Source organism: Styela clava, chromosome 10, assembly GCF_964204865.1.
Source record: "Styela clava chromosome 10, kaStyClav1.hap1.2, whole genome shotgun sequence".
Lineage (NCBI taxonomy): Eukaryota > Metazoa > Chordata > Ascidiacea > Stolidobranchia > Styelidae > Styela > Styela clava.
In genome coordinates, this window is record NC_135259.1 from 20523483 (window position 1) to 20537792 (window position 14310).

The window sequence follows — 14310 nt, forward strand, 5'->3', positions numbered from 1 at the left end:
GGTTAATTTAGAAATATGGCAACAGTAGCCATTAAATTATTATATTTACGTCCCGTGAATATTGTGACGTAAGAATTAAAAGTTCCAAATACTTCTGTCTGCTCCGTGGGTTCCGTAGGGAATCGGTTCGGGTTATATTTCTCCCTAAAATACGCAGTAAAAAGGGTTTAATAATAGACTTAGTTACGTGTATTATTAAACTTATGCAAAGTGTTTTTGTTACTTACTACTTACAGTTATTCAATACGTTGTATTAATTCGCCCGCAAATTGGATTTGAATTACAAAAACACTGGTGTAGTCTACGTCTGGGATTTATATGCAGTACGGAACTATTGATATGGGATGTAGTCGTCCATCTTGATTCTTTCCACCCGTCACAGTTGGTAAGTAATGATTTTTATATTAAAATACTAATACTTATAAGTGCGCAATGCATTTCCATTTGAAATCTGGCACTATTTTGTGATTACCCCGCCATTAATTTTCTGGTATTTTTCACTAGTTCAGTGGTTGGCCTCGACCAGGGCTTTCCAAACTGGAGGAAGCGACCCTGCAACCGGGCGCGCAACAAGATTTAGGGTAGAGTTCTACTTCGCTACCCCCTGCCTCAATTTTTTTACTTATCAATAAAATGAGCGGCAAAGTGAATATTTTGCAATTCAATTTTTCATCAAGCAGCAGTTTTACTCAATGTTACGGCTGACATTGAAACCACGCAGCCAACTACGTAATTGGTTGAGTTTTTGACAAAGCTAATCTCATATCATCCTACACCGGGTTCATGTCGTCGAAAAAATTCTAAATTGTTCGAGATGTATTTGGAATGCTTATTCTCCAAACAATGTTTCAATTAGGACGGTTTCGTGGATTCAGCACTGAGAACGACATTGCACAAGCCACAGTGCAGCTTCTAAATTCCGCTGATGACGTATGATGTAAAACCGAACTTCGAATAGTCTTCCTCATATTGTCGCTTCTTCGCCATGGTAAATAAAATAACGGAATTATAACTTTACTGCGGGATGTATGATGATCCTCAGGTTGGAACGACATAGACTATAAACATACCCTGCAGTAAACCCCATGGTATCGAACCCGCAGCGTTCCACAGCATTGCTTCGAAGTCTGCGTGTTTACCGCGTCGCGCTGCGCGTAAATGCAGACAAGTTCGTGTGACGTCACGATGGTTAACATGCCATGAACATCTCGGGCTGTTTGCTCGGTTTTTAAGCAAGAAGCGACATTTTTGGGTCTTACGACAGCTAGTGGAAATCACTCGGAGACAAACGAGTGTCCATTCGAGACTTCTTAGCGTTCTTATGACAACGTTTAACCTGAAGCTTTGTATTATTTTATACTGTTTTGCAAGACCTTCGCGACCCCCAGATTGGGAACCACTGGCATAGAGCGATGCCTATGGGCCTGTTTTACAGTAAGGCTTGGTACAAACTGCTAAATTTAACATGGTTTGTCAAATCTTAGATGTTTTGTACATCCATCATCTATCATACCTCAACGACCCCATAGACCTTATGACATGTTTGCGACCCTACACACTTATCACTCCGACTCAATTTGGGGTCGCGACCCCTGGTTTGGGAACACCTGGTTTAGAGCGAAAGGCCGGAACAAGAGTGGCAGGAACTGCATTATTCCGGTAGGCGATGCCAAAATAGGAAGATTCCGGTCGGTTTTTCACATCGGATGTCAGTGACCGCTCGAACAGTGTCATGTTTAGGATAAAATCCCGAATAATTAATAAAGGATCGACCTTGGCTACTAATTTCCCACTTATAACTATCAAAAAGATTTTATCATTTTAAAATCGGAGAGTAACCACTCAGCTATTTGCACAATTTATCAGTCAGATTGAGTACTTTCGCAAGATGAAGATGTTTTATTAAGTTGACTGAAATCATTCACAAACGTTACATAATTTGCACGAGTTGAAGTTCTGAAAAATTATCATTAAGTCCGCATCGAGTCGTTTCAAAAGCAAACTACAGGGTGTTAATAAAGCAACGCAAAAGTAACAGAAGTTAAGACGAAATGCTACTTAACATTTAACAACTGACACCTTTTAACAGTATCGAACTACGTGAAATGCTATTTAAACATTTCTCGACTCTTTCAACAGTTACTTTTCAGCGTTGACATGACGAAAAAGTTTGCCTTAATTTGAGCGTGATATTTCCCGATAGAATAATTTTCGATTCGCTTCAAAAAAACAATTAATTCGTGATATTTACCGATGAAATACTTCCGATAGGATATGAACAACCGGAAATATTCTTATAATCCAAAACAGTATCTTGGCATGTGCTAGGGGTTGCTTATCCGTTGTCTTGTTGTAAGCGATATGAAATATATGAACAATTAAAAAAAAGAAATTCATTGTAATGTAAATCAGTGTTCTTAGTTTTCCGTCGGTTTCGAGTTTTTAACCTATGCATTCTAATTTGCCAAGAGTGTGCCATCCATTTTCTCCATTATCCCCCATGTCGCCGAATCTTATTTCCTTAACCGGTAACTTGGTCTTGTCGGTCAGGAATCCTTCGTCCACCCTGATGGTGCCGACGTCGTTCTTATCACAATTGCATTTGTAGAGGTTTTCAGCACATTGACCTTAAATAATAAAAAAAAGAGTAGGCTAATCGTTTTTCGTCATTTTCGAAAATGTGAGAGAACGTTGGCCTTGCTCCTCTGGCGTGTAATTCTAGATTCATGGCTTACTATATAGCTAGACATTTTTCATACTACGCTCAATCATCATGCTCTTAGCTTCGAGTAAGGCCGTGTACTAGCAGCCACCAATATCGATTGATATGTAAACAGCTAATAATTTTTGGATTGACCAGTATCTTTTTGGTTTGGTATTGCCTGCCTAATTTAACACACCCTGCGTAGGTGTGGTTATGAAGTCGAATCCCGAGATGTGGAATATGCAATGCCATTACAGTTAAGTCAAATTCTTTAACCGCTAGGCCGCCCTGAGATTTATCGGATAACGCATTTTGGCGCTCCCGAAGTATGTGCACCAGGATGGCGCACAACCTGAATTTAATCTGGTACACATACTATGTTCAGGTTGTGCGCCATCTTGGTGCACATACTTCTGGAGGTACCGTATTTTGGCGTGTTGGCGTCGCTGGTCAATGTCATCGGATTACTTTTAATCACATGTTTTGGATTCGATTCTACGCCTAACTAAGTTGTCAGCCGGGAACAGAGATCATGGGTTCGAATCTGAGTTGTCGATGATAACTTCAAAGTCTTATAATTATCTGATATTGAACAAATTACCGGGTAATGAGGAGTTTATAATTCGGTAGAGAAAGTCAAAGCTATATTTTTGTATAAAGCCCAATAAAATTATATGCAAACCAGAGAAGCCAAGGTCGGAGAAAGCCACAGCCAACCAACGGTTACGTGAACCATCGTGCTGCAGAAAAAAGTTTAGCAATTCACTCACATATTGTTATGTCAGACACTATTCGAGCCCGTTGAATAACAGCTTTGGTCAAACGTATTCGTGTAAAGCAGTTTGGCATGACATGACGCTCAAAACATTTTGGGAAAATTAAATAATTCCAGAGTTTACAGACTCATTTCATGTAATGCAGATTTAACCTAAGTTAGAATCCGACATTTTTGAATTTATTACGCAACGAAAGTTCATTTTTACAATTATTTTTGCTTTATTGAAAAACATTTCTTTGTTTGCAGTAGATATTGGTGGATACAGTTTTTATTTTGAGTTTTTTTTTTTCTAGACGTTACCTGTCTCTCCGCAAGCGCAGTAATTATTTCTTCTAGAAGTCGCTCCACCCCAATACAGCATTTTCTCTCCATCTCGAGAAACCCACCAGGCATATTGATTATCATAAAAAATCACCATTCCTTGACAACGGGCCTATATGGAGAGAAGAATAGATTTTTTTCAATAGTGTTATTCCGCTACAACGCGCCTGTTTGAAAATGAAGTCGGAATTGATTATTGACTTAATCTAGCTTAGGTTTTGTATGCATGTATGTTCTGTATGTTTATTGGACACGCAGTGGATCGTTTCAATATTATGTTGTTGTTCTTGTTCTTTGACACTTTTTGGACACCTAGTGGAAAAACTAAAAAGTCGCTTTTCTCTTTGATTACTGGACCAATTGCTTTGAAAATTTTAGTGGTTAAACATGAAATATTTCTCCAGAAGGCTATTACTTTTATTTAAATCAAAAATTTCTGTTGGCTCTGTGAGATTTGTTTTTGTTTGCTATGACGTCACCGAACGTTCTGCGGACGCATATGGCACTACTCTTCATGTCTTTTGATCACGTGCCATCGAACGTCGGTGGTTCGTAATGAAATCCTTGCTTTGCTAAGATTTGAGGAATGGTGAATGGCGAATAGAGCGGTACTTGGTGTTATATTACAGCAGTGACTCGGATCGATGGTGTTACTACAGTTGTGAGTCGGACCATCTTGCAATTTCAATTCACGCTGTCACAAGATGGGAACTTCTAAAGATAGGGCAGTTCCGGTACCGTAACACAGAGCGGTGACACTGAACTAACTCGTAGCTGTCTGGTAAAAGCGGGGCTTGTTTTTTATATTTTTTCCCAATATTGAAGAAGGGAATGAAACGGATTACTTAGTATTTCAATTCATGTTGCAATTGAATGGAGAAGAGTAGATCATTGTCACGGGACATGTGAAATGAGAGGCAGACAACTCGACTGCACACGGACAACTCGACGACAGATAGACCTGGTGAGTTGTCCGTGTAGTCGAATTGTCCATCAGCCCTAAACGGCTATGACAGTCACTGTACCAAAATTTGTAACCCGATTCAGTTGGTGTTAAGTTGGCGCATGTTATTTAGTAACGTTTTTATGTGGAATGTTTGACTGTGGTTCGGTACCTGATCCGTTAATACGGTACATAGTTAACTCATAACACGAGATATTTCAATTGATGTTTCAATATTACCAAGAAGAATGAATCAATGTCACATGACCTAAAATAGCTATGACAGTCACGGTACCCCGGTCCCCGATACAGGTACTAGTAAGTCACCGCATATGATTTTTGGAGAATTGTTCTGCGTGTCCATATATTTGAGCATTGCTCTTTTGTATTTTAATCAGAAGTTAACATTTTCGTTCCGCTACGCTTATCCGAGCCCTTATGCCATACTGGTACTGATGCGCATCCATATATTTGAACACTACTCTCCTGTTTTTTTGCACAAATTAAACGCAGATAAGTTATTTGATACAGTGTTCAATGTAATTAATAGTTGCCTCATTTAGGATATATTTGAGCAGGATATTTTACGATATAAAACACGTTTTTCAAAAGTGAGTGGAATGACCTAAATATTTTGAACAAAAAAGATAAAATATTTTCGATTGCCTTACTTCGCCAAAAAGAATCAGGAAAGTTACAAACCTTAATGTACTGCCGACATTCTCTTGAATTCTCTATGATTTTGATCATGTCATTCAGGCTGATCGTATACCGAGGAATCTTGGAGTAGCAACCCCGAGATTCGCAATGTAGCATCATCACTTCTTTCATGGAATCGTGTCGAATTTCAGTGATTGCTGTAAATGTAATATCAAATAGTTGCCGTGAATCTCCAACCTTCCATAGGATTTCTTATAAATTAGAAAATTTGCCTCAAAAGAATTGTCAGTATATAATTGGTTTCCTTTTTGTTTAAATAAAAAAAATTATCTGGTTAATTGAATCTTGTTTTGAGCAAAAACAATACCAATTTCCGAGGTGAAAATGAATTCCGTATAATCGCGACCTTAATTGGATTCATTTCATATTCCATTGTTTATTGGTAATACAACAGTTAAATAATTTATTCTGTGAGCACCTCTCGCACAGACTGCACTGAATTCGAGGGAAATTTACATTCGACCCCCGATTCCAACGTGAAAAAATTTAGCCTTGATTCCCGGTGAAAAAAAATGACTCTGACTGGTAACAAATTTTACCTCCGACTCCAGCTCCTCCAATATCTAATTTTAATAACAAAAACTTCGGTACTCGTGAAGTATGCGTACCAAGAGGGAGGACACTGGAACGTAGTATGTGTATCAGGTTAAGGTTAGGTCATAATTTCAGGTACAAATGCTACGGGAGTCACTCGGCTAGGCCCCGAACTCGTAATAGAACTAAAATAAGGAAAATTGGAATAAAGTTATGACCTAATCCTAAACTTGTATATATATATATACCGGTATTACGTTCCGTTATCCGCCATCTTGGTACGCATACTTCAAGACTCTCAAAAGTAACAAAATTTCTAGTATGCAAGCACGCTTAGTAAATTGGTTTTGAGTATCTGTTGTAAATTTCTGTAATCGCATTTGAAAGTAGGAAATTTTGACCTTCGACGTTAGAGAGTTTGAAAATAAGACTCCGACTCCACAGCCATCCCCAAAACAAAGCTCTGGCTGTATTTGGAAGCGCTTCTAAGCAGAATACAGCTATTAAAAAAATTATCAACGTACCATCCGATCCAGAAAAGTTGCAATAAACCTCATATTGGCTGTTGGCGGGTCCGAGAAGGTATTTTCCAGACGGCGTAATTCTGTCTCTTTTCTTCATTTGCTTGCACGTGAAAACATCTGTTCAGTAAGAACAAGAGATTATAGTTTTTTTATCGCTCGTCTTCACTGCTAACATGGATTTAAGCTTGCGGTCACAGATACATTAAAGCTACTAATTTCAGAAAGACCGACATTTATCTTACTCGACATTGCGCTCCCACCCCTATGTGCTTGGCATTGGGGTTGACCCTATGTTTTTTTGAATAAGGCTACGAGCAACCTTCTTCATAGTGACAACGTGTTTTTGGTTTGAAGTATCAAATTATCAAACGGCGTACTGTTACGCTATCAATAGTTATATATGCCATATGGGGTGTAGTTGCGAGAGGAGGGATATAAAGGAGGGAGAGCGGGCATGAAACGAGTCTATTGGTGATCAAAGACCCACCACGTGACTCAAGAGCGGGCATGAAACGAGTCTATTGGTGATCAAAGATCCACCACGTCACTCAAGGTGCTTATAATTGGGAAAGCATATACAAAATCTAAAAATTTTGAAAGAATATTTGCAAATGCATCAATGGCCGTCCTGACCCGTATCCCGTGGCCGGAAGTATTTTATGTCAAAGCGTATTGTGTTAAATAAACATACCTGGACATCGATGATATTCCGGATGTCCCCAGTTGATTCTGAGACGATAATACCCGTATGTTGAAATGCCGTAGTGCAATACGAGCTCTGCACAATTGGATACGCCTGAAAATTGAAAAGCTTAATTACAATTATTCGCTTCCATCTCATAGTTAGAATTTACATAGACAGCTTGAGAAATACTCGCGTCAATTAAGTGAGGTAACATAAAAACGTTCGGCCGGAACAATCTAATCTTCAAAGATTTGAAGTGACTCTTTCGAAGTAAAATTGCTGCGTTACCTAGTCCTATTGAATGATGGGTGGTGTATTTTTCCATCGTACAGAAAATACACTTTGCACGTACAAAACGCCGAGTGTTTAATATTGCATTGCATAGTGAGCATATTGCATAGACTCATTAAATCAAAAGTGATTTTCAAGCACCCGCAGTCAATGATTCATCAATAATTATATCAATTATCTAACTGTTGTCGCTCCGGCTCAAATTTGCGGCAATTTGGTATCAACTTCAACATAGAATACATTCCAAACCCGACCCTTCAGCCTTCCCCGCCGCACTCATCGCGCAGGATTGTTAGTTAAAGATTCCGCGGTTTCAAGACAATGACATATATACTGACTTCTATTATTGGATAGGATTTGGGATTATTCTCCGGAAAAAGGATAGTCAATAAAACAACTTAATTAATCGAAAGTCCTTATCAAGTATGGAAATACGTAATCACTTATTCGTATGCATGGACTTGGTGCTGGAGAAAGTCGCAAACGACTAACGACGAGGAGGAGTTCTCAATCCTTTTGCACATCGATGACAAGCGTTTTTACTATGCCCAGGACGATGCACAAGCCCAATTGATAACTAGGTTGCATATTAAAATATACCAAGCTTTATAATGAAGAAAAATAGCAAAAGATGCCCTTTTATATGTTGATGGAAAAATTTTGTTTCCGAGCTTTATTTGCGGCATAGAAATACTATTATACAACGAAAATGCTGAATCTTTAAAGGTCTGTATATTTCTCAATATATGGAGTAATCTAAGAAAATAAATTTAAATACCCAATCTGGTTTGACGTTTCGAAGGTTAGGTAACGGTATTGGCGCACGTTTTGCAAGGTCAATAAGCCGGCTTAACCATGTGGCGACCCACAGAATCTCCTCCGGTTACCAATCCATGTGTAGTATGTGACTAGTTAGTCACTTATTCATTTCAGATGCATGGATTTGATGGCGGTGGAACCCGTATCCGACCATTCCCTCCCACATAGATTCGAACTTGTAAACCCGCGCGAATATAATCAGAAGTGCGATGACAAATGTCTTCCCAGTCGCCCAGCCTAGGTGACTTACAATGGTAAATATTTTAATAGAATATGATAAACATTCCAGTAAAATCTTACCTATGAAAATCCGTTTTCAAATATTTCGAACTTCACGAGCCACAAAATTTTTTAGAAGATGCCTTTTTATTTTTGACGGTAAATTTCGTTTTATTTTTGGCTACTTCACTTTCATTCGATGAAAATATTGAAACGGTTTAGAGGTGTATGACATACCTTCGTAAGTTCTGAAGTCGCAGTAAACATTGATTAGAACTCCGGTATCAATCGTTTCTATTTGATAGTATCCGCTTGTGGAAACTCCGTGAGTTTCGTTCAGATCCTTGCAGCTTGTTGCACCTAGAACAACAGGTATATTACAACGCAAACGTGCTGATAAAATTAATTAAATTAATTTTGCATTGTATTAGCAGAGATTTTTTTGTTTGTTTAAAATAAACGAGTCAAGTGTTAAAACATCGTAGAATAATTTGGAGATTGTACTCACTCGTATAAATATGCACAGGATAAGATTTTCATATTTGTCCAGAGAAGATGGATGTCCATAAGACGGTTTAATCATATGACAAACCTCGACCTCTCGTTCGGTTACCATTCCATGTCGGGTATGGAACTAGTTAGTCACTTATCCATTTCAGATGTATGGATTTGACGGCTGAGGAGGCCGTACCCAACTAACAGTTTTGTAAACCACCTTACTACGAGGAATCTAGCAATTCTCTTGTACGTGGATTCGAACTTGCAAACCCGCGCAGGATATAATCAGAAGTGCGATGACAAACGTCTTCCCAGCCGTCCAGTCTAGGGGATTTACACAGGTAATTATTTCAAGGAACATCAACATTACAGAAAATGCATACTTATGAAAATTCGTTTTCAAATATTCCAAACTTTATTAGACAGCAAATTTGAAAAAAAAAAAATTTGTTTTTCACGGTAAATTTCGTTTTATTTTTGGCCACGTTACTTATATTCAATGAGAATTTTTAAGTCAAGAAAGTTTCCAGTGAAAACAGGTTTTTACGTACCGTCGTAAATTCTGAAGTCGCAGTAAACAGAGACCAGAACTCCGGTACCAATCGTTCTCAATGAATAGTATCCGCTTGTAGAAACTCCGTAAGTTTCGTTCAGATCTTTGCAGCTTGTTGCACCTAAAACAACAAATTTAAAACGGAGATGTGCTGATAAATTTACAAGAAAAAAGAAATACTCATAGAAAAAAGGGCGATTTTTTCTGCAGTCGAAAATAACAGGACAAATGGCTGTAAAATACTCTCAAGAGCGTGCATCTTAGCGTGCCACTCGTGCGTTATCATGCCTCCTTGGCAATGACACAAGATCTTCTCTTGTTTAAACATGTTTACATGCACACATATATATATGTCTGCGTGCAGTCACAAAGTTGGCTGAGGTTGAGTTATTCTGAATGGACTTTTCATGACCCGTCATGTCTGCCCAATTGAAACGAATACTCGGAAGTCAAAACAATTGTAAATGATTCAAATCTCTTGTTGCGTAATTTTTGAATCAATAAATTGTGCTTACTAGACAATCTATATATACAGTATACAGATTATCTCAAGGTAGCCAAATAATTGAAATACCTAACATAAAATTTAATGTGAAGTGCCCTGATTAAATATGCAGCCTCACAGAAAACAGCTAATAGTTATTTTCCACTCAAATACTTTCCATTCATGTTCGAAAAGAGTCACTATAGATCTAGGGCAGAGGTGTGCAAAGTTTTTGAAGCAGGTGCCAAAAATTTTGCCCACCTAGACTGGCGGGCCATGAAGGTGTGACGGAAAAAGTTACGTTTTATGAACAATATTTACAGTGTTTCAAAAGCAAAAACGGAAAACAATAAGCCTCTCGACAAAACTAAATCTAATCGCAATCTCAATTCCTTGCGCTCATTTTCAGTTAAAACATCAAAATATGGTTTTCGTTTGGTTGTGGCAGCATCAGGCGGGTCAGTTCAAATTACCTAAGCGGCCGAATTTGGCCCACGGGCTGTAGTTTGCTCATGTCAGTTTTAGGGCCACCGAACCGAGCAAAATAGGTCACAATTTTGGTTGAAGTAAAAATGAGTGATCTTTTGTACAAAGCTCGAAATATAAAAATTAGTAACTATACATGCCAGGTGAGGGCTATAGGAATGCAGATTGCGTTGGAAATTCGAATCATTCCGAACCTTAATTCTAACTAAATAAATATTTATATATTATTTTGAAACGTGGCGGGAGTGTTTTTTCCTTAGCTCACATTTTTGCATTAGTGGCGGGAGCTTTGCACAAAATATCCAAAATGAGTATACTTAAAAACTTGCGTTCAGGCCTTACTTTCACTTCATCGTCCAAAAACATATTTGCAAACATAAATTTCGTGCGGAGAACTCTTAGATCGTTTTGAATTGAACGGTTTTCGCAGTAGCTGCATCGTGAATGAGTTTTCCACAAAATGTCATTAAATGTTTTGAATTAAAAATATTTCAGAAATTTTAGTGTATTTGTTCGCTTACTTTATGTGAAATTTAACGCAATATTTAAAAAGCTCAATAGACAAGTGACGTAATCGTGCGTGACGTCATATCACTTTATGGAAGGACTGGACGATTACCCCAAGCTGGGTAGCTCTGTACAAAAATGACAAACGAGACCATTTCTGAAAATACTGTAGGTAAAATAACAAACTCACTCATCATGTTTTGTATTCTCATGTAATCGGTGGTGTCACCTTTCACACCTTTGATTCCTTGTTGTCCCTGTAATGAAACATAGCCTATGTATAAGCCTCCGGAAGTATTTGTACCAAGATGACGCACAACTTAAACAACCCTAACCTGCCACACATACTATTTTCAGGTTGTGCGCCATCTTGATACGAATACTTCGGGAGCACCTGAAATTTTGTGTTTGGTAATATCGTTTCTGACAAAATTAAAAACAATAATGAGTTCGATACTTGATATTCCTTAAAATACTTAATATCCTTTCTATTACACAATCAACCCGTGCAGGTTTCTCGGATCTTTTGTAGAAAATTTAAAAAAAAAAAAATTCTCTTCAACGCTCAAAAAAGTAAACTAGTAATTGTCCAGTTAAGGTTAGGAATGCAGATTCCGCCGGAAGGTAACATTTTCAGATCATTCCTAATTCTAACTGAATAATTCTTAATTTCTTATTTGAAACGTGTCGTTTTTTTTTATCAAATCTCACATTTTGGCATCATTGGCGGAGGCTTTGTACAAAAGACCCGGGTTCTCCCTTACGGGTGATTTATTCTGCATTGGGGGTTAGTTTTGCAAGAAAAATTTTACTTACCAAGAAGGGCCAGACTAGAGAGCTATGCTCAAATATATGGACACGAAGTAGTACGGGTATGTAGTCTGTCACAGCAGCATGTCACACTGTTCACGACTTCGCCTGAACACAATATCGCACACGCGAAGGCGAAACCGCCACAAGGAACGCAATTTTGATGACGTCAACGCACACGAAAAACGAATCCTTTGGAGCCGGCAAAAGTTTTTGAAGTAAATAAAAGTAATTCTAGCGGAAAATACAATCTTTCCTTACTGAAAACTTTAAAGCAATTGGTAGTTGGCATCAGTAGTTGAAGAGGAATTCCGTAACAACAACAAGAAAAAAAAAACTATTGACAACATAATACCACTACGATCCATAAGTTCACTTCGTGTCCAATAACTTTTCGCTGCCCATAGACAGTATAGCTCAGCCTTACCCTATTTCAAAGGTGGCCAACCTACTTTCGACCGCGATCGACTGAAATCTTCAAAATCGCTTGCGATCGACTGATCAGTAATAAGGCTATACACAAAAACAAATGGGTACTAAATATGCAGATAACCACGCACATGAATACAAAAAATTCCACCACTGCCAATGAGCTCGCCGAAAGTTGTATTTTTCATGTTCCAATTAACTCAATTATGTTTTTGTACCCGGACTAAATTTTATCGTTTATTTAAGATTTACTCGAATCATACAATCCAGATTTAAGGCCTACATAATTTTTAGTCCTAAGTGTAGAAATTCCTAAAAAAAAAAAACATTTTAAGTTTCCATATTATCTGAACAGCGAAGAATAAATATTCTCAAATTATAAATGTTACATCACTGCTCAAACTTGATTACCTAATTTAAAAGTCAGATTCTTCGCTTTCTTGGAATTAGAAAAAAAATTGGCATTCTGATGTCCATGGACGGCTATCGCTGCGAATACAATTTATCGCACTACTTTTTCACATATATTGGCTACTGCAGAAGTTATTGTAGGATCGTTTCTCAGTCGAGACAAGTTCATTTCTAAACCTCGGCAGCGACTGAACTGTTATTTGTTATGTCATAATATGCTCTATCGGGCTTGCCCAGACTCCAATATGTGTATATCGTATTTTACGCATGTACAGTACTGTATTGTTCCTGTTTAAAACACATAACAGGCGCTGCATAAAACTGGTTCAAGACAATTTTTTGGGGTATAGTATTAATTTCACTCAACATCAGACGCAATCGATTATCCGAGGCGTGGCAATCGACCTGTCGATCGCGATCGACGTGTTGGCCATCCCTGCCCTATTTCATAAGATGCACACTGGAAAAGATATTTTATATACACATTATAGTCATTTTATACACAAACGAGGGGGTATACACCGTTTGGGGGGTAAATTTTACTTTTTAAATTCACGAAAATAAAAATCCTAGATTTATGCCTGCGGTAAAAACTATTAATAATTGTGACGTGATCAACTTTTTAAAATTCATCACCTTTTCCCGTGTGAACTGTTGATTGGTGTTCGTCGTTTCAAATATTATCAGTGGTGCGCGCGATGGACAAGCGATTGACGTGCGTAGGCTTAACTCTATATGGTCATGGCAGGTTCAAATCCCATGCTCACCACCTCACCCAAGGTGTAATGAATTTGGTAGACAATACTGAACCGAAAAAACCTGTCCCTTCAAAATTGGTAACTCGATACTGTTGAGTGGCAGCTTTTACAAAAATGAAAAACGTTTAGAATCAAAAATTGAAAAACTTGCCCAGTTTACTGACCTTTGAACCTTGACTTCCCTTATCACCGGCTGGTCCAACACCCCCAAATATTCCTTTTGCTCCTTTGATACCTTGGGGTCCAGCACGCCCAATAGGACCCAAGTCGCCTTTGGGGCCACGCTTCCCGGGTGGCCCCGGGTATCTAAGGTGCTGAGAGGCGCTTTCATCGTTAACAGGAGCGGCCGACCCGCAGTTGACTTGAACTACGTTGCATGAATCCCCTCCCTTTGATGGAAACGGCATCGAATGCTGAGCAACGACAGTTGTAATTGCAATGTGGCAAATTAGCAGAAGGATAATCACCATGGATTTCTCCATCGTATAAGATTAGTTATAATTGATCTGTAAAAAAACGTTGATAAAGTGAAAACTTCTTTTGGATGCCATTGGTACAAAAATGTTCAAAACATCTCTCGTCTGACCCAAGTGGTTTCACCATACTCATACTTTTTGTGTGACATCCCAACATATGTTGCAAGTTATTAGTAAGATGTTTCTCCGCAATTCTCTTTTACAAGGGGGCTCAATATACAAAAAGAGAACACCACTATCAGTTGGCACAAAAATTTTACATCCTCCTCTCGTGTATTTCGAATGCTTTTTCCCCGTTTGAAACGTGTTGTTATGCAACTCAAATACTCAGTGAAGCGTTTCTCTTTCAAAAAAATGCTC

The 14310-nt window shown here is 38.3% G+C and overlaps 1 protein-coding gene across 1 annotated transcript; it reads right to left on the reverse strand.

Annotated features, from left to right (window-relative positions):
• Positions 1–1895: 1895 nt before the first annotated feature.
• Positions 1896–13976, reverse strand: LOC120345828 (uncharacterized). The gene is made up of 9 exons (XM_078117299.1): positions 13639–13976; positions 11257–11323; positions 9588–9710; positions 8776–8898; positions 7216–7320; positions 6525–6641; positions 5449–5603; positions 3783–3915; positions 1896–2627 (listed from the first exon to the last, which is right to left on the reverse strand). The coding sequence occupies exons 1-9, from the start codon at positions 13954–13956 to the stop codon at positions 2443–2445; spliced, it is 1326 nt and encodes a 441-aa protein (XP_077973425.1). The 5' UTR covers positions 13957–13976; the 3' UTR covers positions 1896–2442.
• Between the last annotated feature and the right edge of the window lie 334 nt (positions 13977–14310).